General features: G+C 34.2%; 1 protein-coding gene across 2 annotated transcripts in view; it reads right to left on the bottom strand.

The window, feature by feature from the left end:
- Window positions 1–387: 387 nt before the first annotated feature.
- LOC138716371 (zinc finger protein 768) overlaps window positions 388–23,487 on the bottom strand; it is a 29,947-nt gene continuing 6,847 nt past the window's right edge. For both annotated transcript variants that reach the window (XM_069849394.1, XM_069849395.1), the window contains one exon: window positions 388–18,814. In XM_069849394.1, the coding sequence (XP_069705495.1) occupies window positions 17,932–18,814 (883 nt within the window). In that variant the 3' untranslated portion in view covers window positions 388–17,931. The remainder of the gene's footprint in view (window positions 18,815–23,487) is intronic.

Here is a 23,487-nt window from a genome sequence, read left to right as displayed (position 1 = left end):
GAAAAAAAAAAAAAAAAACTTAAATTCATGCATTATCTTTGTTCATTTAAAATAATACAGACTATTACTATTATTATGTCCTAATTACTTTCCGATATTATTTCAACTCAGGATATCACAATACAACTTTCAAAATGGCCTCAATGAATAAAGTATTCAATGCTGTTCTTAATACATTTATAAGTTTTAACATTTATGCACTTACAAGAATAATGTAAGCTGAAAATAAAATAGCAAAGAGATTTTCAAGAATAAAATATGTAAGCCCGTACAAAATCACTATGTTTACATACACCTCAACCTGGCAATAATTGTAGTTAAAAGTGTTATTAAATTGAAACTTGTTTGTAGCATCTTTGGCAATTGACTAGGAAATAAAGATGTATATAAAACTAAGAAAAGATATTATATTCTGCAATAAGAATTCACAATACAAAAGTTTTTTTATGAAGCTCTATATTCTGACAATTACTAACACAGAAAGACTAGATGTGGAAGCCATTGCAAATCTGATACATTTTGTACTAATGTTAGAACGTTTGTACTTGAAAAGCTGTGGTAATTGGTGTCATGGTGGATGCCATGATATACATTAATTAAATTAATTTGTCTTTCTACCAACGAGAACGTAAATGCCAAAAAGACATCAATGTCAGTATCATATGTGTAACTTACTAAAATAAACCAGCATTCATATAGTGTAATTACCTTTCATTAATGTAAATAAAAATACTGAGAATTTCAATGAAATCTTGCAGTGGATGTGAGATCAGCCTGGCTGGGACCATAGCATGGCGATTTTGCTCTTGGCATGTGCATTTGCATCTTCCATGCACTGGTAACAGTCCAACACAGCTATCCACGATGACAAAGTGTTATCAAGTATATTACTTAACTAATTAATAGAGATGGTAGATTCACCAACTTAAAATAAAAAAAAAATGTAGCACTTTAGAAATCCGATTTTAGCATTTTGTAGCATATTTGGAACATTTTTTTATGGAATGTTTGATGGTACATTCAAGGTCATCTCTGTTTTGACTGGTATATTTTCTAGGTTTTCCAATTAAAATTCTTGAAAATAATAGACAAGTAATGGAACATATAAAATTACAGTGAAATTGTGAACTTTAAGAAACATGACAGAAGATATGGTGTGATTTTATCCTGACACATCTTATTAGTCAATCACAATCATCCGCTATTACATACAACTTTTTTGTGAGAACAATGGACTTAAAAAGATCGCAAAGGCAGTCAATATTCTACCACCAGCACTAGAGGGATCAGTTGAAAACTCGAGATAACAATAAAGAGGGTATTAGGTAAGTCACCTCCACACCTGTGGAATAACGGTTAGCACGTCTGGCCGTGAAACCAGGTGGCTCAGGTTCGAATCCCGGTCAGGGCAAGTTACACAGTTGAGGTTTTTTCCGGGGTTTTCCCTCAACCCAATTTGAGCAAATGCTGGGTAACTTTCGGTGCTTGACCTAGGACTTATTTCACCGGCATTATCACCATCTCATTCAGACGCTAAATGACCCAAGATGTTGACACAGTATCGTAAAATAACCTACTTAAATAAAAAGATAGGTACCGTAAGTCACATTCCTGTTCTATTCAGGCTATAAAAGCTAATATGGAGGTGTGACCAAATTATTCGGAAAAAAAAAAAAAAAAAAATGTGCGAGCCTGTATACGACCCCGATTTTTTTTTTTTTACAAAAACGCAAAAAGTCGCATAAAATGTAATTTCGCATTTTGTATTTAATTTCGCACTTTAACAGATATTTAAAAAAACTACACTAACATACTTAACATGCTTTTAAACATAAAATTACTTATTTTGGCAGCATTTGGGTACATTTCTCATTTATCGTGACTGTGAAAATCTACCATCTCTACCAATTAATCCGAGATGTTGACATTGTCCTCCTCCCTTTTCTACATATTTTTAACACTGGCTTAAGAAATTATTCACCTATGTATATGATGATATTAATTTCTGATCCTACAGAATTCTCTGTTATGGTTATTAATAAATAATTCTTCATCACTCCTTGCAGTTCACATCCTGATATGGAAGCAATTTCTTATCAGACTTTGTTTTTCAGTTCGTCTAAGTTGTATGGGTTTGTTTTGTACAATCTTTCCTTCAGTGTGTCCCAAAAATAACATTCGTGCAAGCTCAGGGATCGTGAAGGCCACACATTATTGGTACCTGTAATTACCATGTCTTTAAACACATCACAAATCGTCTCTAAAAAAATATTGGTGACATACATTGAAAAAAAAAAAAAAAAGCCGGAATTATGCTCTCCTTCTGTCAACTGAAAGAAAAAAAAAAAAAAAAAAAAAAAGACGTTCTACAATCCATTTGCTATTAATGGCACACCAAACAAATTCTCTGGTCGTGAAGGGTACTCCATTGGAGAGGTCTGATTTTTCTGTTTGTCAATATCGTTGTTTTGAGAATTTATATATCCATGCACGTGGAACCAGGTCTCTCGTCTGAAAATAAAATAATGTATGGGTTTAACTCATCATCTACACTGATCGAAATTCACTTGCTAAGCTTGTACTTAGAAACTGGATCACTTGGTCTTAATTCATGCATCAGTGTAACTCTATAGGTTTTCAGTTTTAATAATTTTGTTGTTTTCTAAACCTAAATATACGAAATTCCTGCTTACTAATTGACAAAACAACTAAGAAATGTATTTTCAAGTTGAAATGCAATGTCATTCAAAGTTTCCTTGGAAAGTACTCAACACATAAGATCGAATTTTTTATCAGTAACACTTCCAGTTCCCCGAAATTTGTCTACTAAACAATGAAGTTGCAGTCATCCTAAATTTTTAGTTACTCAAACTTTTTTAGGATACCAGTACACATGTCATTAGACAGGGTGATTTCTTTGTGGATGAGACATCTTGTGGACTCTAGAAAGCAGTTTGCAACCCATATAAAAGTATAATCTGTAGGAGTTCTTCTCTGCAAAAATCTCTCGGTGTAGCCGATGTGCTCCTGTTGCATTTTGCTGTGCCTCTCCATATACTAACAGCCATGTCCAGATAGTCTCTATTCGAAAACATTGTTTCACAGTAAGTATGAGCAGGTGGGACCACATATTTAAAGGCATATTTAATGACTAGAATATTTTATGTATACTTGCATTCAGACAGAAAAGTTGCTATTCTAGAACGTTCTCAAAACACAGAGATGAATACAACTGTATGTATTCAGAGCCATGATTCGAACCCCAAGTCTTCACCAAGACAATCCAGCATGTTAACCACAGCGCTAGCAGATCACATTAACAGAGGACAGCATCAGACACGCGACAAGTCACTTGTGAGCACCTGAATTGCACATCATCTGTAAAACACAGGTCTGTCTAGTTACCAATTAGAGGAATGAGAAGATCCACCTGGTATAAATAAGTTGTACTATGTGTTCTCCTCTTTGTACAGTTTTAATGTAGCAAAAAAAAAAATATATACATATAGGGCTATATACAATATCAACTTTTTAAAATTATTTTTTCCTTTTTCAGACTTTGACACAAAACATTTTTTAAAGTAATGCATATCTTTTTTTTTTCTTATTACTGTTGTTTCAATGCCTTGCATCTAGCAATGAAGCCATTAGCATTCGTGCTCTCCAATACTTCTGGGCTACAGTGTCTTCTGCAGATAGTGCATTGCAGGTCTTCAAGTGGCTCTCATTCATACTCTCCATATTACTATTTATGCACAACATATACATGTATATATGTTGCAAATTTTCAAGGAGACTGGAGCAAAACTGAAGCATTTGGAACATTTTACATTATAAAAAAATTATTTTGAAAAAAAGCCACTCTAACTTCAACAAACCACCTAAGAAGCAGCAAGCATGCCATTTAAATGTCACTGTAATTTCTATAAAAGCAAACACGCACGAAAAATAAACATATCTCCTGCCAGGCATGAGTTGGAGTATGATTTTATGCCAAAATTCCAATTTTGGTTTCGGGGCATTTAAGCTTAAAAAGTCTCTCTTAAAATTTTGGGGTGAATTTTATATAAGGCAACATCTTATACACTTTTTACTAAAGATTATTACTGTGCATATTACTGTGGAATCCTGGCCACCAAGTCACTCAACTGAGTGCGCTCCTTGTATAATGGCAGTTGACTTAACATAAAAATATCAACATACATGCCCAACTTGGAGTCAGGCCACAAAGGGAAAAACACTGGAGGAGGGGAGTTCGATCCGGTGCTGTGGATTGAACTTCGGTGTAGCTCAATGGTGAGAGCGCTTGGTACATAGAATCAAGGACCCGGGTTCGATCCCCGGCACTGGAGCGAATTTTTCTCCTCTAATATTAATCTTATACACTGACAAATACCATAAGTAATAATTTTTTTTTTCAAATTTGTTTTCAATCATACTACATTATGAAAAATTCGAAAGAAAAAGCTAGCCCAAAATAATTACCTTCATTTGATCTATCAATGATATTCTATACCAAAATTTCTTGTCCCTTTTCATTGTCAATTTATTTGAAGGGCAGCCAACATAAGATAAAAGAGTGCTTCTATCAAGGAACAGAAAGTTTTAAAACTGATGTTCCACTGAACGAAATATTCTGCACAACCAAATATGAGTGGTAACTGTTTTTTTTTCTACCGTTGTATTCAAAATCATTATAGAAATGTCCTTAAATATTACAACTGTTCAGATTTCTCTACTTACATAATTTTTCTATTTTTTTCCAAATCATCAACTATTACAAATACCAATTCTCAGTACCTATGTACAGTGAGTCAAAGTATTAAGTTATTGACATTCTTATTGAACCACAATGTAGCTTGTTTGCATTAAGCCTGACAAAGGACACAATGCACGAGTTTTTTTCTTAGTTGTTTTACTAAGTTGGCAATACTATTCTACTCGCACTTTACACTGACAATCTCAGTGAAGTCAATTATTTAAACTGTATTGAGAAATGCGTACTTTTAACCATGGTTAGATACACAGTAGAATAACGCATTTTTCTTAGTGAAATGTATCCACTGAAAAAGTCATATGAATTGTGCTTATGCAAGTTCTGGTGGCATTTTCCACAGGCTACATAACCACTGAAACAGGTATGTTAGATAATTTAACAAACCCGTGGGGGGGGGGGGATTCTTTTCTCAATAATAAGAAATGTTGACCAAAGCATGCTCTAACATAACAAACACTTGAAGATATTCATGTGAGAATGAAGCTGAACCGAAAAATGTACCCTTACCTAGCACAATAATTGAACATAGTGGTAACGATTTGATATTTCTCAAGTTTCATCCCTATTAGGTGGTTCATAAATTGAATCCAAGTGATCCAGTAGTGTGTACACTATTTTCTCATTGAATGTGAGAATCAATTCACAATGGAATTGTTGAGCCAATGCATCTTTTTTCACTGACAAAGCTTGGTTTCACCTGAGTGGCTATGTGAAAGCCCAGAATGGGATTCCAAAAATTCACATTGTTCACATTATGTCCCATAACAACAACAGTTTGGGCCATATTTTATTTTTTTACGAAACAATTCAAAGTGGTATGTGAACAACATTTTGCGACTGTTTTCACACTTCTCACGGAGAAGAACATAATTACGCATTTTTTTTTACAGTAAAATGGTGTAACAGCAAATAAATTGTCACATTCATTGGAAGCCCGTGAAAATTTTTACAGAATAATTAGTGGATAATGGCCTGCCCAGTCTCCAGATTTGTTGGTGTGTCACTTTCATCTATGGAGTAACCTGAAATAAAAAGTGTACAAAAACAACCCAAGTACTGTGGAAGTTCATAAAGATGAAATAACATAGCTAATGCACAATATTATGGTGTGTCCAAAACTACTTCTGACCTGACAAATGGCACCTTTAGCATGTTACCATGGCAACCACTCAAATCAATCACGAGAGATGTGTAACCATGGTAACGGGATGGTGTTGCCGTGTCTATGTTTACAAGTTGCACGTGCATACAATGCCCAGGATGACTTTGAGTTGGCTGGTTAGAGCATGCGTTGTGTGAATTAATATGGTTTAGTTTTATTATTATTTTAGTGTATCGATAATTTTTGTGTTTAAATTATATTACACGTATTATCTTCGTTGTCATTGGTGAGTGTGTGACTAGTGTGAGTTTTCTAGTTTCTGCGAGAGTTTCTAAACAGGTGACTTGTGCAATGTCAGAAGGAAGGAAATACAGGTGGAGAACAAAAATTATTGTACAAGGTGCCCCGTTAAAGAATCAAGCGCAAGAGATGGTGTGTAACATAAGAGAGTATTTTGAGAGGGAAAAAAATATGGCGGGCCTCTTTTACCTTTGGTGCAAGTCGTAATGAGAACTGCTGCTTGTGTTAAAATTAATAAGAGCACTGCTATCGATATTGAAAAATAAAAAGACCGTGTAGACTGAAAATGACACAGGGTCCTCAAGACTTGAAACTCCGGGAAAAAAAATAAAGTGGAGAAAAGTTTAACAAATATAAATGCTTTCCAGCAAGATGCTTTTTCTAACAATATTATATGGACGAATACTGGCACTCATAAAAGTAAAGGTATCGTATTAAATTTAAACTTGTTTTTACAGTTTACAGTTCTTTCAAGGCTTTTCTAACAATATTACATTACATTAAAGAACACCGGTGCTGCTGTTGCTGCTAAAAATAATAAGAATAATAATGTATACTAATTTTAATGCATAGTGTTCAACAAATTTGTCAGCAATGTATACGTTTGTGTCAGTTGTTCATTACTGCACTACGGGCAGTGCACACGCTTACATGTAAGATGGACAACATGATAACGCAACTCCTCCTCCTCTGTAAGCTGTCAAGTCGGAAATAGTTTTGGTCACACCATAGTGAGGATGAATCCCGCGAGTGTTCCAAAACTTCATACATCACTGCAACTTGTATACAGAATATAATGGAGAACATTTTGAGCAAATGCTCTGAATTTTAAGTAAGATTCTCATTTCCTTAAATAAATAATTCACTAGTTACATGTGAAACATCACTAGCCAAACTATAGTGCTGTGAAATGCGTTACCCATGAGAACTGGCGATCCGCTTGCCACATTTTAATGCCGAAAGACAGCATGAGTGCTGGTCCCCTAAGTTTGACTCGCTCTATAATAAAGTGGGATATGGTGAGACTTTGAAAAACCATACTCCTGTAATGCATGTTAGCACAAACACGAGATAAATGAAATTTAAATCATATAATCAGACTCTTTCTGGTTCCACCATGACAACAATATTTGGCAATGAATATGGAAGTAGTTGTACTGTTGTTATGCAAAGCCTACATGTAGACAATTATTGATAGAGCAGCACTATAATAATAAAAAAATTATCTTAAGTAACAATCCAGTTTCTGAAACCTAGGCATTACTAAACAAATGCAACAATCCAATGCTGATGCTCCAAAGTACACACCATGTGACGTGCATGCAACATTCCAACTGCAGTCCAACAAAATATTTTCCCCAATTACTGCTAATACTGATTTGGGAACAATCGAAATGAAATACATTCTATCAGCTTATACAGTTCTCTTCCCACATATATCAAAATTAAAGCAAACCTTCATTAATCATTTATAGCTGTGAATAATGGATACCGTACCATCAATTTAAACTGTACAAGAATAAGTTAAATATTTTTAACTAGTGGCTGAAATTAAGAATATGAAAATTTGTAAAATGACAAACAACGCATTACTTTCACTCTAAAGTAATTAAGTGATAGCTACTAGATATGTTCCCTTCTGTTTAATAGTAAAGGCAATGAGAATACTTAGGAGTGAAATGAATGATAACATCCTAATGTGCTATTGTGGTTAACTCCTAAGATACGAGAAAAAAAAAAAAAAAAGAGCAATATGTTAAGAGTTAAATTATTATAGTGTCACTTCAATTTGCAGCTGTAAACAAAATCACTTAATTTGATTTACATTTACACGTTTTGGAGTATGTAACAAAGGTATACCAGTATGTATATTTATCAATATATGTAGGCACTAATCTGGTGACAGACTTATTGATGAAAGAACACTTTCCTTAGACCTCCTAAAATTTTCGAAGTGAAATTATCACATCACACAGCTCTTTTCTACAGCCTTCTATGCAACCGAGTGGTGTGGAAAAACAAATATTGAAGCATTAGCACTGGAATAAATCAGATTATTATCTTCTGCAGATTTATGATAATGGTAATATAACTAGTGACATTACAAAGGGTACATATTTTGTAATTTTGTTTTTTACTGTCATGTTTCAATGTCACACTTGCTTCATCGATGATACATTATACTACACACTAAACCAAGATTTAATTATAATGTAACTAATCTAGTACCTGCTATGTGCATCAATATGGCACACGTCAAGCTGATTTGAGTATTAAGTACAGTTCACAATCTTTGTTTCAAAACACATCACAAAATTCATTACAATACATACATGAAGTATAAATGTCGTCTATTATGCCACAGATCCAAGAATTCTATCCTGGAACATTAATCTAAAATTGTCTTTGTTGTGTGATACAAACTGTTTCCGCCTAAGGAACTACTATGGTAATATATAGTATTTCCAACACTTTTTACATTTAGTAGGAACATTTTGTTCAAAGCTTGTACTCCTGTTAATACATAAAGATATTTAAACAATACTAACATATCTTGCTTTTAAGCAACCAAAATTGGTGGCATTTCAAATACAGCTTCAAAACTATGTACACATCTGGAATAAAATGCTTCACTAACTGAGTCACGAATCATGAAATAAGACACAGGATGAAACAAAATTCCGAGTCTAGTGGAAAGCAATCACAGTAAACCACACACGCTGAACACACTATTAACTTTTTTTTTTAAGAAATGCATGTTTTGAAATCATTTTACTTTTTACAGTTGTTTCACTTCACTGTCTCTAATAGCAGATACAGTATCTAAGCCACCAGTTTCGCACTCTTTGCTTGTCTGTTATCATCTTACTTACGACAATTCATGGCACATTGCACATTTGAACATAAAATTACAAAACAAAGATATTCATAAATTTAAACAGAGGATTGAGTAATGGCACTATTGCAGACAGACAAACACAGGAATTTAAACTCCACACTTTCTCATTATACATTCTTCACACTAACCAATAAAATTACTATTCTGCATAAAGTTGTTTTAAATTAACGGCCCATGGCTACCTCCTTTCAATTTCAATTTGTACCCCCTCCCCATAAATTCAGTTATACCAATAAAAAAAATTAACGGTAGCTGAAAGAAGTCACTTCAGGACACTAGATTATCGACTTGTTCCGTTTCCTTACTGTAGATAAACTGGTAAGGGAAAGTACTTTCTTTTCGTCTCAATGTACTATAGATTAGGGGTAGGCAAGTCAGGGCTTTTTTTTTATTAGCGATAAAACACAAGATGACAGAGATGCGCCAACAAGTATATAGTCACTGTGCCCCCAAAATCCGCTATGTGCATCTAAACAAATTTTTCAGGAATTTAATTCCCTTGATTTTCAAGGCTACATTCAATCATTATATGAAAAATAATGAAATTATACCGAAAGTAGCTTTGAAAATCAAGGGAATTAAAAGTGACGTTTTTTTCTTTCTCATGAAAAATCGGTTTAAATGCACATAGCAGATTTTGGAGGCACAGCAATGATACGCAAGTTTTATATAAAAAAAAAAGTGACTGATTTATGACATGAATTTTCAAGAAATTTGGTTGTTTCTGCAAATAATCTTCATTTCTGCAATAAAATCGAAAATTGGGTATTTATTTTTAAATATTTTAAAGAAAAACGGCATATTAGTTTTGAAGATGTCAGTTATTAAAAAAACAGGAACACAAAATTATTTCCGAATTCTGTTATTCTCTTTAAAAAGGCCTATAGACCATTGATGACTGGGTTTTTGTGTATGATTAAGTAACAGTAAGCTGATTTACAAAGAGTATAAATTATTATTATTATTATTATTATTATTATTACTGACTTCATTTTGCCATGAATGCTCAGATACAATGCCATGTTTCAGATTATTGCTAATTAAGACTGTGTATTAGTGTACATTATATGTTAAAAAAATAATCACGAAATTTTAATTAAATTACTGGCACATTTCTAACCATAAGTATGAAAATTTTGAAAAATTTTCACCAAAAAACCTGATCCTGGTGATACTGAACATTTTCGTTTTGTATGTGTGTGTGACGTTACAACCACCTCCCAAGAATGCTCCTTGCTTGAAGGTAGATGTGAATACAGAGCAGTGTTTGAAGGTGTGTTGTAGAGGTAGATAATTGTATACAATAAACTATCTTCCATGTGAAGAATGGAAGAATAATCAGATCTTAATTGCTTATTGTGATCAAGATTACAGAAACAAATAATTTGAATCAAATTGTATTATGTATTCTCAACATATTCACTCATCCATCACATGCCACCACTGACAGTTGTGACATGTAACAGGAGGCATTTGTGTAGTGTCATCACAATAGTGGAGGAAGAATAACCTTCCCTCTTACTGCTAACTAAAATGTCCATCCCTGATGTAGATCATGCGAACATTTACCATAATGAAATGACCAAAAATTTCGTTAAAAACTGTAGCTTTCAAAGAGAAATTTTGGAATATATGGACATTTCTGTGCCATTTTTGTTTTAAAGTTTTACAAAAAGTACTAACATTGATATGATTGTTTAAATTTCATATTCATACTTCCCATACAAATCAATAAATACTGAATAACAATAAAATTCTTTCAAAATTTCAGGAAGAGACAGCAGTAGCAGGAATGTTATAAATGTGCACTGCCATCAACACTTGGAAACAGATTTTCTTGCAGTATAATGAAATTTCTCTATTAGTCGTATAAGGAGAAAGTAAATAAATCATACGAAAAACTTATCATCAAAGCAAATATATCATAGCACAAGAAAATTTTCCAACATAGTAAAACTTACATAATGTCATTATCTGAGATATTAATAAAATGTACAACACTATAAAACCGAATCTTACAAAATTAAAACAAACTAATAACAAAAAATTCAGTTATCTGCAACAATTATTTACAATATAGTTTTCGTGAGGAAACAAGCACATAAAATTTGTGGGAATCATATGGAAGACAAATGCGCACTGGGAATAACATGGCTTCATTTCACATATAATGCAATTATTGTTTAAGTTATTAATATTATTTTACTTCTACAGTGCAAAACAAAGTAAGGCCATGGAATCCTGCTAGTTTTGTAATTTTTCATTCTCAATGGAACAGGAAGAATGACAGAACGACAGAACTTTGAGCCTGATAAAAACTTGAGTTGTATCATTCCATGATAACAATTTATAACTTACATTAAAGCAGTTTCGTTCATAACTAAATTTAAGAGAAACGGCAATGGGAAACTTTGTCTCTGATAAAAATTCCTCACACAAACTGTTAACATGAATAATGAAGGGAAACTACTTCCCTATGAAAATTTTATTTTATACAGGAAGTTGTTTTGTTCACAATTAAAATTAACAAGAGTAATGGCAGGAAACTTTGTTCGTGATGAAAACTTATCTCTGGCTAATAGAATTATAATAAAAAGAAAGAAAAACGAAAACAAGTTCATCCAATGTTAAATAAGATTTATCATGCTTGCGGTAAAAAGCTATATAATGCTTCTGCTTTCTAGGATGCATGGGTAAAATGTTTAAAAGACTGCATAATGAACATGGATACATTAATAATGTCAAGCATAAATTATGAAGACACAATCTGAAATGAAGCAACAAACTTCACTTTAACCCAACTGTAAAGATAGAAAAAGAGCATTTTAGTCCTATCACTATCATCATACACAGCTGTCAAAAGTAGACACTGAAATTCTTACAAATATGCCAATGTGACGATCACCAATACTACTTATTCATTTCCCTTCCATTTTATACTTTCTATTTCAGGTGAAAGTCAAAAGTCCAGTAAAGATTAACCCTTTCTATGACTGCCGACATTCACTGTGTCATTTCGGAATACAGCTTCAGCACTAAAACTGACCATCACGGCGACCAAAATCAGTGCTATCTCCACAAAACATTGCAATTGTGTATCAAGCATTCGTAAGGAACCCACAACATTCGGCGAGAAAACATGCAGCAGCTTTGCAATTAAGTAATCGCAGATCTGTGGTTTGCTCCACAGATTTCGGAACATTGACCATATAATACACCAGGTCGATTAATTAAGAATCTAACTTGGTTTAGGCGACCTGGTGTTGCATCAGCTTTTACACCAAGGCTTGGAATTGTTCATGAGTGTAAAACATGAGGAGAATTTTGCACCAGGATCTTAACTTTCATCCATACAAAATGGTAGGCCTAATGGTCTACGAACTTAAAGTTTGTGACATGGGAAATTGTCTGAGATTTGCTAAACATTTTCTTGAAATACTGTCCAACAATACTGTTCTGTTTATGTCAGACGAAGTACATTTTCTGGCAAATAAACAGAACTTCCGGTACTGGGCAGAGGAAAATCCGAAAGAGATCAACATGCGACTTCTTCATAGTGAACGCATAACTGTCTGGTGTCGCACAGTTCAGGATTATTGGCCCATACTTTGTTGAAAGTGGAAATGGTGGTTTCTGTTTCAGTGCTGAAGCTGTATTCCACAATTTTATGTCCTTGACGTGGGATCTGAAAAGTATGTGTGGAACCGAACTGAAGGATAAAATAGCATATCATAAGGAATAAATTTATATTACTGTTTGATATTTTACTTCAATATTTTCCATTTTATATGCAGTTGAAAATGGGGAGCTATTTTTGCCTCACTTTGTATAAACACAAGGGAGAGTTTAGGGAGCTACACTGGACAGTAAAATTCGGTTATGAAACCTTACTGGCCTTGACTCTTCATGAGTTGTTTCGCCACTGATTTATTTAATGAAGAAATCCAATCAAGTTATGGTGTTTAATGTCAACTGTTAGTTTCTTCGGTAACATTTAAGCAAGAAAGAGAGCTATTATCATGTAACAAGAACGAAATTATTGAAATAAATGTTGTATACAGATGTTATAATTCAATTTATCACCTACACCTCACTTTGTAAACTCAAATGTGCCTGTTTCTTCACTTAGCTTAAAACGTTGTCAGTGATCCCTGTACCACGCACACTTGAATAGTAAGGTGCAGAAAGAGCACATCTAACAATAAATGTTTCCCTCCCCTTCATTACAGTGTCTCGCAAGCTTTATTTGTGTAAAAATGGTGCACATAACTACACATCTAGCTATTGAAAATCATTGTAAAAATTCCTGCGAGATGCAGAAAAGTCAGATTATTTGTGCCTTTCTGCAAAACAGGGAAATTTCTGCATAGTCAAACTCTTTGTGTGGAAACACTGATAATAATTAACGAATGTTTGGTGCTATTTCCTACCTTGTGTTTTGAGATTAAAAACCATATCTTCAGAAGAAGCAAAGGGTAAAAGAAAATGAAAATGATAATTGTAAGAGAAATATTACAAAAAGCTAAATTAAAAAAATTAGAATACATATACCCTAGTTAGATTTCTCCTTAATGTGGTATAAAATGACATGTTTGAAACAGTGATACACTATTTGCTTATTTGGGGGCACTTATTCTTATCATGAGATATAAATTCTGGTTCTATCAAATGCTTCGCGAGAAAATATCACAGAATATACATTATTCGAGTCCACATCTGTGGAGTAACAGCGCGTCTGGCCGTGAAACCAGGTGGCCTGGGTTTGATTCTCGGTTGGGACAAGTTACCTGGTTGAGGTTTTTTCCAGGGTTTTCCCTCAACCCAATATGAGCAAATGCTGAATAACTATCGGTGCTGGACCCTGGACTCATTTCACCGGCATTATCCCCTTCATCTCATTCAGATGCTAAATAACCTAAGAAGTTGACAAAGCATCATAAAATAACCTACTACTACATTATTCGCGATTACTGTGTAATAAAAACAAACATAGTGTAGCTGGTCGTTGCACTGTAATAGAAGTCAGTACAGATGACATTCTACATTTTAAAAATTGGTGGCCTAAGCAGATGAATCATAAGAAAGAGGAGTTACCAAGGCTAAAGAATTCAGTTTCCAGTTATCAAATTACAAACATTCTGTATGCAATATATATGACATGAAAGACAAAGTGCTAGCTTTCATGCGCAGACCCAGAAATAAAATATGGGCCACCTGAATTTTCAAAGTTCCAGTTATAACAAAATGCGCATGCTCACTACTTAAAACTGTTACAACTACCTTACATAAAATTAAATAAATTGATCCACATTACAGGCTATGAAGACCCACAGAATAGTTGAAGGTTAAGGCTCCCACCTGTACAGACAACCGGCATTAGTGGCAGTAGGGATATCAGTCCTATGTGCCCACTGCCTTTACCCCCAAGGAAATAAAATAGCCCTGATAATCATTTCTGTTAGAGGCTGAGACACCAAAGGGACATAGAGCCACCAGAAAGATTAGGTCAATGGAAAAAATCCATGATCCATCAGGAATCAAGCCTGAGACTTTCTGATTTGTAGCTTTACATCATGTAACCGTAAGTATTACACAGAATATTACATTTCATTTTGATATTGCTGTGGAAGAGTGTACACATACTGTGATGAATCTACAAATAAATCATATTTTTCCCTTGCTGGCGATGGAAAAAGGATCACAATGTTTTGAAGATTATCTATCTTTATTTTCAGATGATCAAAAAGTGGGGTCAGAAGGGATTCCTACTCCTACTTGGATCAGTTAGGCAGACAGTAGAAACTCCTTCCCATCCACATTTTTTGACCACCTGAAGAAAAGCTATAGAGTCAATCTTCGAAACATTGTAATTTTCTTTTTCATCATGAGCAATGGAAAAGTCCAATCTATGCCTATCCTAATAAACAATTCACCATTGCTTTCTCCACCATTTAGATCATATAGTTGAGAGCACCATTCATTCGTTAATTAATCACATTTGTTTTTCTCTTGGTATAAAATTTTCGCTTTACTACAGTGCATATATATTATCTTCCTCCACTCACAGATGTGCAGCTGCTCTGTGCACTCCAGCATCTGCTCTACATTCGCGAGAGAGGAAAGATAAAATGTATGCACTATAAGTATGTCCTTTATGCATCGTACTATTCAGTTTATGAAACGTGTATTACAAAGATCTTTAAGTAGCTTGTCTTCAGCATATGAATAATTCATACTAATATTCATTTTAAAAAACCTTATGAAGAACATACAGAAAAAACTATGTTGAGATCTTATTTACATTTCACGCATATGTTTATATATTCTATTCTAGATAAAATATCAAATAAAAATATAAATATAAGGGAAAATATGGTCATGGTTTAACTCAGATAAAGAACAAGTAGACTAACAGATCATTACTACGACATAAAATAGTTTTTGCATTACCACAAACCAGAATACTACAAAAGTAATATTAATAAAAGAAATAACAAATAAAGTTATTTATATAAACAGATAAAAATATTTAATCTTTAAAGGATTTACGTTCAATAACATACTTTTCATCTGCAATTTGTTATCCAAAGTAAATATGCCATCCTTGAAAGGTTAAAATGCCAACCTTGAAAGTTAAATAAGGAAAATAAAATGGACAGTAAAGTAGATAGTAACAGGGTGTTAAAAAAAGTATCCAATATTTTAGGTGATAGTATACATCAAAATAAGAAAATAATATCTAATAAACATGGGTCCTACAACACATACTTTCTGAGGTCTGAACACTTGTTCATAGGAAGTGCTCAATGTGACGTCCATTCATAGCAATGCATTTCTCTGCCCTACAATACAGCAGACTACCAGAAAATCATACTGTAGTTGACACCCTTGGCATAGAATAATGATACGTCACAAGGAATACTGAGAACAAAAGTCTGATTGCGGATATGAGCAGGATTCAGCAGAGATGGTGTTGTGAATTTTCGTAATCAGCATGTGTGGGCTGATGAAAATCCCCATGCAGCTGAAGAAACAAGGCATCAGCACTGATTCTCAATCAACGTATGGGCAGGCATTCTTGGTGATAGATTAATAGGGCCATACGTGATACCACAGAGACTTTCAGGACTTTCTTATTAACGTATTGCCTGCCTTGCTGGAGAATGTGCCATGTCAGCAGGACTACAGATGTGGTTCATACACGATGCCACACCAGCACATTTTCTCCGCAATATGTGTGAACACCTGACGCTGACATTTCAGGACCACTGTACTGGTTGGGGAATCCCCACATCTTGGCCTGCTCGTTCCCCAAACCTAAATCCCCTAGACTTTTGGTTATAGGGACACATGAAGGAACCAGGTCAATTTCAAAGAGTGCGTGATTCCTTACACCAAAGGGCAGAGGAATGCATTGCCATGAATGGACGTCGGATTGAGCACCTCCAATGAAGAAGTGTTCAGATCTCAGAAAGTATGTTTTGTAGGACCCATGTTTATTAGACATTTTCTTGTTTTGATGCATACTAGTACCTCCTAAAATATTGGATACTTTTTTTAATACTTTGTATATCAAAGGAAAACTGGTAAATTAAAAATTTGCTACTCCACAATATAGTGAGACTTTTTAGGTTAGATCCAAACCATAAAACGTAACATAAGAAACTGTACATATTCAAGTCAATAACTGCTGTTGATAAGCATATTGATTTTCATTTTATTCCATTATTCGATTTGACCTAACTTCAAATAGTTGTTTTAGGTCTGAAAAAATGCATTGTCTCAGGAACATAAATTACACACACACACATCAATGAAAAAGTTTCGGCTGCCATTTGTAATTAAATTTCCCGCAATTTGTTTTAATTACCATTATATTCTTATTTTATTTTTAATGTGATCTTAAATTAAGACTTTCAACTGTCCTCCACTAGAGAGTTACTTTAATGACATATCATACAAAATTTCGTAATTCTATATGACACCCACCTCAGAAATTCATGCTTTCCATTTTGAAAGGGGCATAGAATGATTCACTTACAACCCGTATAATAAACTGTAGGCACACAAATTGTATTCTAGAAAGAAATAAAATGGATCAATGATAATTTTACATAACTATTTAAACAGACGAAACGAACAATGCATCTCACAATTATGTGTTACAGTCCTGTTTGTTATAGTAAGCAACTGCTGTTACTTTGTTTTCACACTGAGATGCACTAATTACAATTAATTGCGAGGAGAGAGCAACTAGGATCATTTTCAATTACAAAAAATGTCATGTTCTGATAGAGAGCAGCATATTTTGTGTTGTAAAAATGTACAGCAAATAAATTAATAAATATCTTCACATTTCAATCAGTCTTAATTTGAAACACATATTGTCGAGGGACAATTTTCTTAAAAGAAAAAGAAGATAAAATTACACTCTTGTTTCATGTACACTTATTACACATAACCTTACAAATTGTTCGAATTTTAAGATTCAATCTCCAAGTTATATGAATATCACTTTTTAAGGTATTCCAACTGGGAATCACCGAGGTAGAAGATCATAACAGAAAGCATAGTTCAGATACTGTTGGTAGATCTAATCTCGATCACAATGGTCTGATTGAGGAAAGAGAGCTTTATCAGATTATTAGCTATGTAACAGTTACAACAGACCGCATGAAGTTCCATAAATCTAAACATACATGTTATGATCTATAATCGCGCAAAAAAAAAAAAAAATCTTTGTCATAATATTTCAAAGTTCTAAAAAGATGTAGACAAGACATCAGCTTATCATATACTCACAACTTATTTTACATTTGCAGTACAACTACATAAAGCACACTGCACTTACGCTTATGTGCAGAGACCAGAACTATCAACGAGGCCTCCACAGCTACGTGCTAAGAGGTCCAAGTCTGGTGGCTTGCCTTCAAAATGACTACGAACATGAAACATGAAATCAGCCTTATTGCCAAAGTCTTGACGGCATACAAGGCAGAAATGGCGTTCGCCTGCATATGGTTGGACGTGTGGGGGGAAATAGGGTGCTGGAGCCATGCCACTCGGACACCCAGCACCGAGCTGGCTCGGATTCTGAAGCGGTTGCTGCTGATGAGCTGCTGTGCTCATCATTTTCTCTTCTAAATGTCCTTTGGCATGTGCAGTCCACTCATCACGAGTGCCAAACACACGACCACAGAGCTCACAGCTCCATGTAACACCGGGTGCCTGCGGAGGCTGTACAGAGGTACTTGGCTCCTTCTCAATCTTTACAGGCTTTGCCTCTCCTGAACGGTCTACTATGCCACGCTTTCCAAGGGGAGCAATGTTTGATGGCGTGCGATGTTTCATCTTGTTCATGTGGATAACCAACTTGTCACGACGTGCAAATGCTTTAGTGCACACTTCGCACACATAAGGTTTCTCGCCCGTATGTATTCGCATGTGAATGACAAGCTTGTCCTTGCGTGCCAGCCCTTTCCCACAGACAGTACATGCAAAACTCTTACCACTACTGCTTTCTCCACCAGGCTTGCTTGACCCACCCCTTCCCTTTCCTGCAGTCACTGCTGCTGCAGCAGCAGCCGCAGCTGTTGCTACTGCAGGCAGCTTCCTGGGACCTCCAACACCACCACCGCCGCCACCCCCACCACCATTATGATTACCCTCATTGTAAGGATGTTCTGGGGCTGGTAACATCCCAGGTCGAGGGGGATTGCTTGTATAATCTGGTGACCTAAACATAAAACAAATCTGATGAAAAATTTTATGTGCCACTGCAAGTGATTTACGCCTACATACAGTGAAACTAGTGTTACTCTCCATTACATAATTGCAAACTTTTTACTTGTCTAACACATCATGAAAAAATGCTACGGTTAACAACAACAAAATGGGAAAAAAGACTGTTACAACCAACCAAGTTGAAAACACAAACAAGTTTCCTGTCCAAAGTCACGAAAATAAAAACAGAATTGAATCTCCCTAAATCTAAAGAAAACATTTTAAGCAGAGAAAACCCTCTAACCTTCGAACCAATTACCATTCAACTAGATTTACAAGAACAAGTTACAAAATCTGAAACTTCCAAACCTATACTAAAAGCGCTAGCATTAGAAGCCGTGAACAATAGATACCCACCAGAAGAATGGTTACATATCTACACAGATGGGTCTACTATCGATAACAACTCAGGATCAGGAATTACGTGTGCGTTATTCTCATTTTATCAACCAGCAGGATATCATACAACAAATTTTAATGCGGAAATAATGGCTATTCATATCTCACTCCAACACCTGCTATACAGAATAGATAAATTTCAAAATGCTGTCATTCTCTCTGATTCTAAAGCAGCATTATATGCAATAAATTCATATAAAATGATGTCAATCCAAATTAAAGAATGTCACAAAATGATCCAACAACTTCAAAAACTATAGAAAAGAATTCAATTGCAATGGATACCTGCACATTGCGGAATTGTTGGAAATGAAACTGCTGACTTTCTTGCCAAAAAAGGATCCAATTTAATTCTGAATACAAATACAAGCCTACCTTTTACATCCATCAAAAGACTAATTAAAAATAAATATAAAATCAAGCAAAACCAAGCACTATGTACCAAAGCCAAAGATAAAACATGGAGCAGTTTAATAAAAAATCCAGAAATTATTCCAGAAATCCCACGTAAATCTGCAGTAGCAAAATTCAGACTGCTTACAGAACACGATTATTTGGCCAAACACTTGAATAAAATAGGAATTTACACAAATCCAAATTGCCCTCTATGCTACAAAGAAGAAGAAATGACTGAAGATCATCTACAAACCTGTGAAGTTCTACCTGATGGATCCACCACAGAGAAATATTGGAGAGCAAGAACGCTAATGGCTTCGTTGCCAAAGCCCGGCATTAGATAACAACAACAACACTTTTTACTTGTATGTCATTTTCGAAAATTACAGTCCAATTTAACTTCTAAATTGTTTATGGAGGATTTAAAATTTACAAACCAGAAAATTGGCCTTCTGCATATTAACGACTAAAATATCCTTGATATTAATTCATATTCACACACAAGAATATAGTTTGCATGCAGTTATAAATATTTCAATAAAATATATAATGTTGAAATTAGGTTCTGATTATTCCATCACTGGCAAACACCACAAAAACAGTTCAAATGTATTAACCCCTAGCACGTTAATTTCTAATTAAATCTGAAAATTGAATTTTTCATAATGGCTGGTAGTTCCTGCATACAGTATGATAGAGTATAATAGTTTTTCTCAAACTTTTTAGCAGAGCAATAACCCAGAACATAGACAATAAAAAACAAATAGTGTTTTAATCCTTTTGTACACATTAAATTATTACTTTGCAACCTCCTTGGCACCAACGTCCCCTGAGAATCGTGAATCCCATTTTGAAGAACACGGATACATTAAAAAGGAACAAAACTAAACTAGCGCTTAGTTAGCAAATTGAACTTCTATATTTCACACGAGGAACACCCATTATTTGAACATAGTATCGAATATTACAATTTTGTAAAAATGTGATCTTCCTATTTGTTAAACATCAAAATAAAGAATTACTGTGCATTTATATGTATTCTTAGGAATGTTCTATCCAATGCAGATATTAAAATTAAAAACAAAACAAATAGGACTTTTAAGACAAGAGAAGAACTGTGACAAAAACGTAAAATTTGCATAAGAACATCCTTAGAAACTGATGAAATATTTAATTTAGAGGCAATTCAAAGTACCATGTTTTATTTTGTAAAGTAAAGCAAACCATAACGATATCTGTGAATTTTTTACATTTTCTAGATTGGTGTGTTGCCCGAGAGATTGGTGCGCCAAAAATTGTAAACATTTCACACAAAAAATTTTCTATCACTCCTGTTCTTGTAACCAATTACACATACATTTTCAAGCATAAAAATATGTCACGACTTTATGATGGAATCAGTATCACAGAAAACTGGTACAAAGTAAAAACTTGAAAAATACCAATATATGGAGTTCTGTATCACACACAATCATAACAGGTGTGCAGTATACTATCATCCCTGAGCATTGTGCGACTTCATACCATGCACCATTTGCTTACTTCTTAGTTTAAAATTTTACCGATACATTCTATGTCATATTAAATATTAGATGGTTACTAGTGAAGTAATATGCAATATAAGAATTACAGTATCTGACATTCCTTTCACAGACTGCATCCGTGAAGTGTGCAATGATTACATTTTTCACTTGTTTCTATCAAATCAAGAAGTGAGAATCTCTGGACCATTTTCAATTTTTGTGTTATTGATACCCAAATTTCATGATTATATGTATTCACGTTACATGTTTAGTTCATACTTAATCTGAAGAAAATGATTTAAGTTTCATTGAACAAAGATATTTCACCAAATTATAGCCATTTCTTATTTTAAGTAACATTTTAACCTTTTTTGTTTTCCACAATAAAATTGTCCTCTAATTAAATAAAAGAGATGATTTAAATGTCATTCATGCACATAAATCACATGAAAACTTGTAATTAAAAAGGGTTGAGTAGGAAAGGAGTGAAGATATGGAAAAGAAAAAAGAAAATGAAAGACATAAATAGTTTTATTAATCAAAAATGTAAAAAACCGCAATATAATAAGCTTTCAGTTCATATTTCACAACCAAGAAGAATGAATTCTCCTAAGAGAGAAAGTTGATGTTCCAGAAATTAAAGCACATATGAATTTTTGTTTGACAAACAATAAGAACAATCATTTCATTACCGTTACTGCAAATTTAAGTAACCTGAAGTGCTAGGTTAACAGTGTTCACACATTCATTCTCTAAGTCATTTCATTTACCCTTGAACTCTGTTGCATTGATTAAAAACATTACCAATAATTATTGCTTTAGTCATTTCCACTGAATGAACATGAAATCGTGAAAAAACTTAACACCAAAAGAAATCAAAATGTCTAACACACTTCATACAATGCCGAGACTTTGCCAATCACAGAGAAATAGAGATTCGTTAATATTTCAAATGCAACTTATTATATTATGGAGACTAATATAATCAGTAGAGTCCTGAGTTTGGTTATCTAAAACCTACAAGCTCCCAGCAACAGCGTAGGTATATGTATGGAGTATAGATCTGCGGCATTCAACTCTACTTAGTTCAGGTCTGCTATTCAGTGAATATGTGAAAACAAAACAAAGCTGAGCACTTAGGGCCGTATTCATAGACATTCTTAGCGCGGGCTTCTGGTGGATGATTAGCGAACTAACATTTTTCGTATTCATACACCAGTGTTAGCGATATAAATTGATATGAATCCTGTACAAATAACCAGTCGATAGCCAGGGCTAGTTTAGCAAACTTGTAGCACGGGCTAGCAAAATGTCTATGAATAGCACCCTTAGAGATCAGTGCTTTAATAGAAGAATTTGGCAGCGAGCACTTCATTGGGAAAGAAAAAGAAAATGTATTTTATCAAAAAGGAGAAATTTTTCATTTGACACACAACTTCGTAATGTGTAGAGACTTGTAAAGAACACACTTATAATTTGTTTAGTTTGTGTTGACATCCATATTTTTTCATTTGTTAATTCTAACCTTTAGTTATATATAAAGTATCTACATGCGTTTTACTTATTGTAAAAATCAGGAGTAGACAAATTCTGGGCAGCATGTAGTCATGGCAACTTAAATTTTTATGTGGTGTCTGAATTATTTAGAATTCAATTTTTTTTTAAGACTTTGATTTCTTTTATGTCACTACGACTAATAGCCTACATAATGTTAACAAAAGTGGTTGTAGGAAGAAATTCGAATGTGCTTTTTAGATTAGTACCGTTACATTTGTTGCGTATCTCAAGAAATTGTCACTACATAGCTTCAGTGGAGAGCACAGAGCATCTCAGAGCATGTGTTTGCACTACATATATAGGTACTGTATTTAATATTGTTTACCATATTTCAATTTAAATGTATCATCTCAGCGCAAATGGTTTTCTCATGGCATATGTGGGCAAAATGTAGTGGCTCCCGAAAATAAAGGGGGCTGGCTTCTGAAAATTTTTAGTTTTGTCTAACCGTGGTAAAAAATTATTTTACTGTTTATAAGTTGCCTTTAAATAAATACTTCGTTAATGAAGTAAATACTATTATAGTCACAATCATGCCATAGTATGAAAGAAAATTTTCACAACCTCGAGCGGGAATCGAACCTGCGACTTCCTGTTCCGGTCAGGCGCTCTACCACTGAGCTATCGAGTTCGTCTCACGCCAAAGGCTCGGAATTATCCTTTCATACTGGCGACTCTGTTATAGAGTACTGTCCATAGCGTCTGATCTTAGTCAGCACTGCTTATGGGTGAAAAGAAACTTTACAAATGT

Source organism: Periplaneta americana, chromosome 16 (assembly GCF_040183065.1).
Source record: "Periplaneta americana isolate PAMFEO1 chromosome 16, P.americana_PAMFEO1_priV1, whole genome shotgun sequence".
Lineage (NCBI taxonomy): Eukaryota > Metazoa > Arthropoda > Insecta > Blattodea > Blattidae > Periplaneta > Periplaneta americana.
This window is presented reverse-complemented; position numbering and strand designations above follow the sequence as displayed.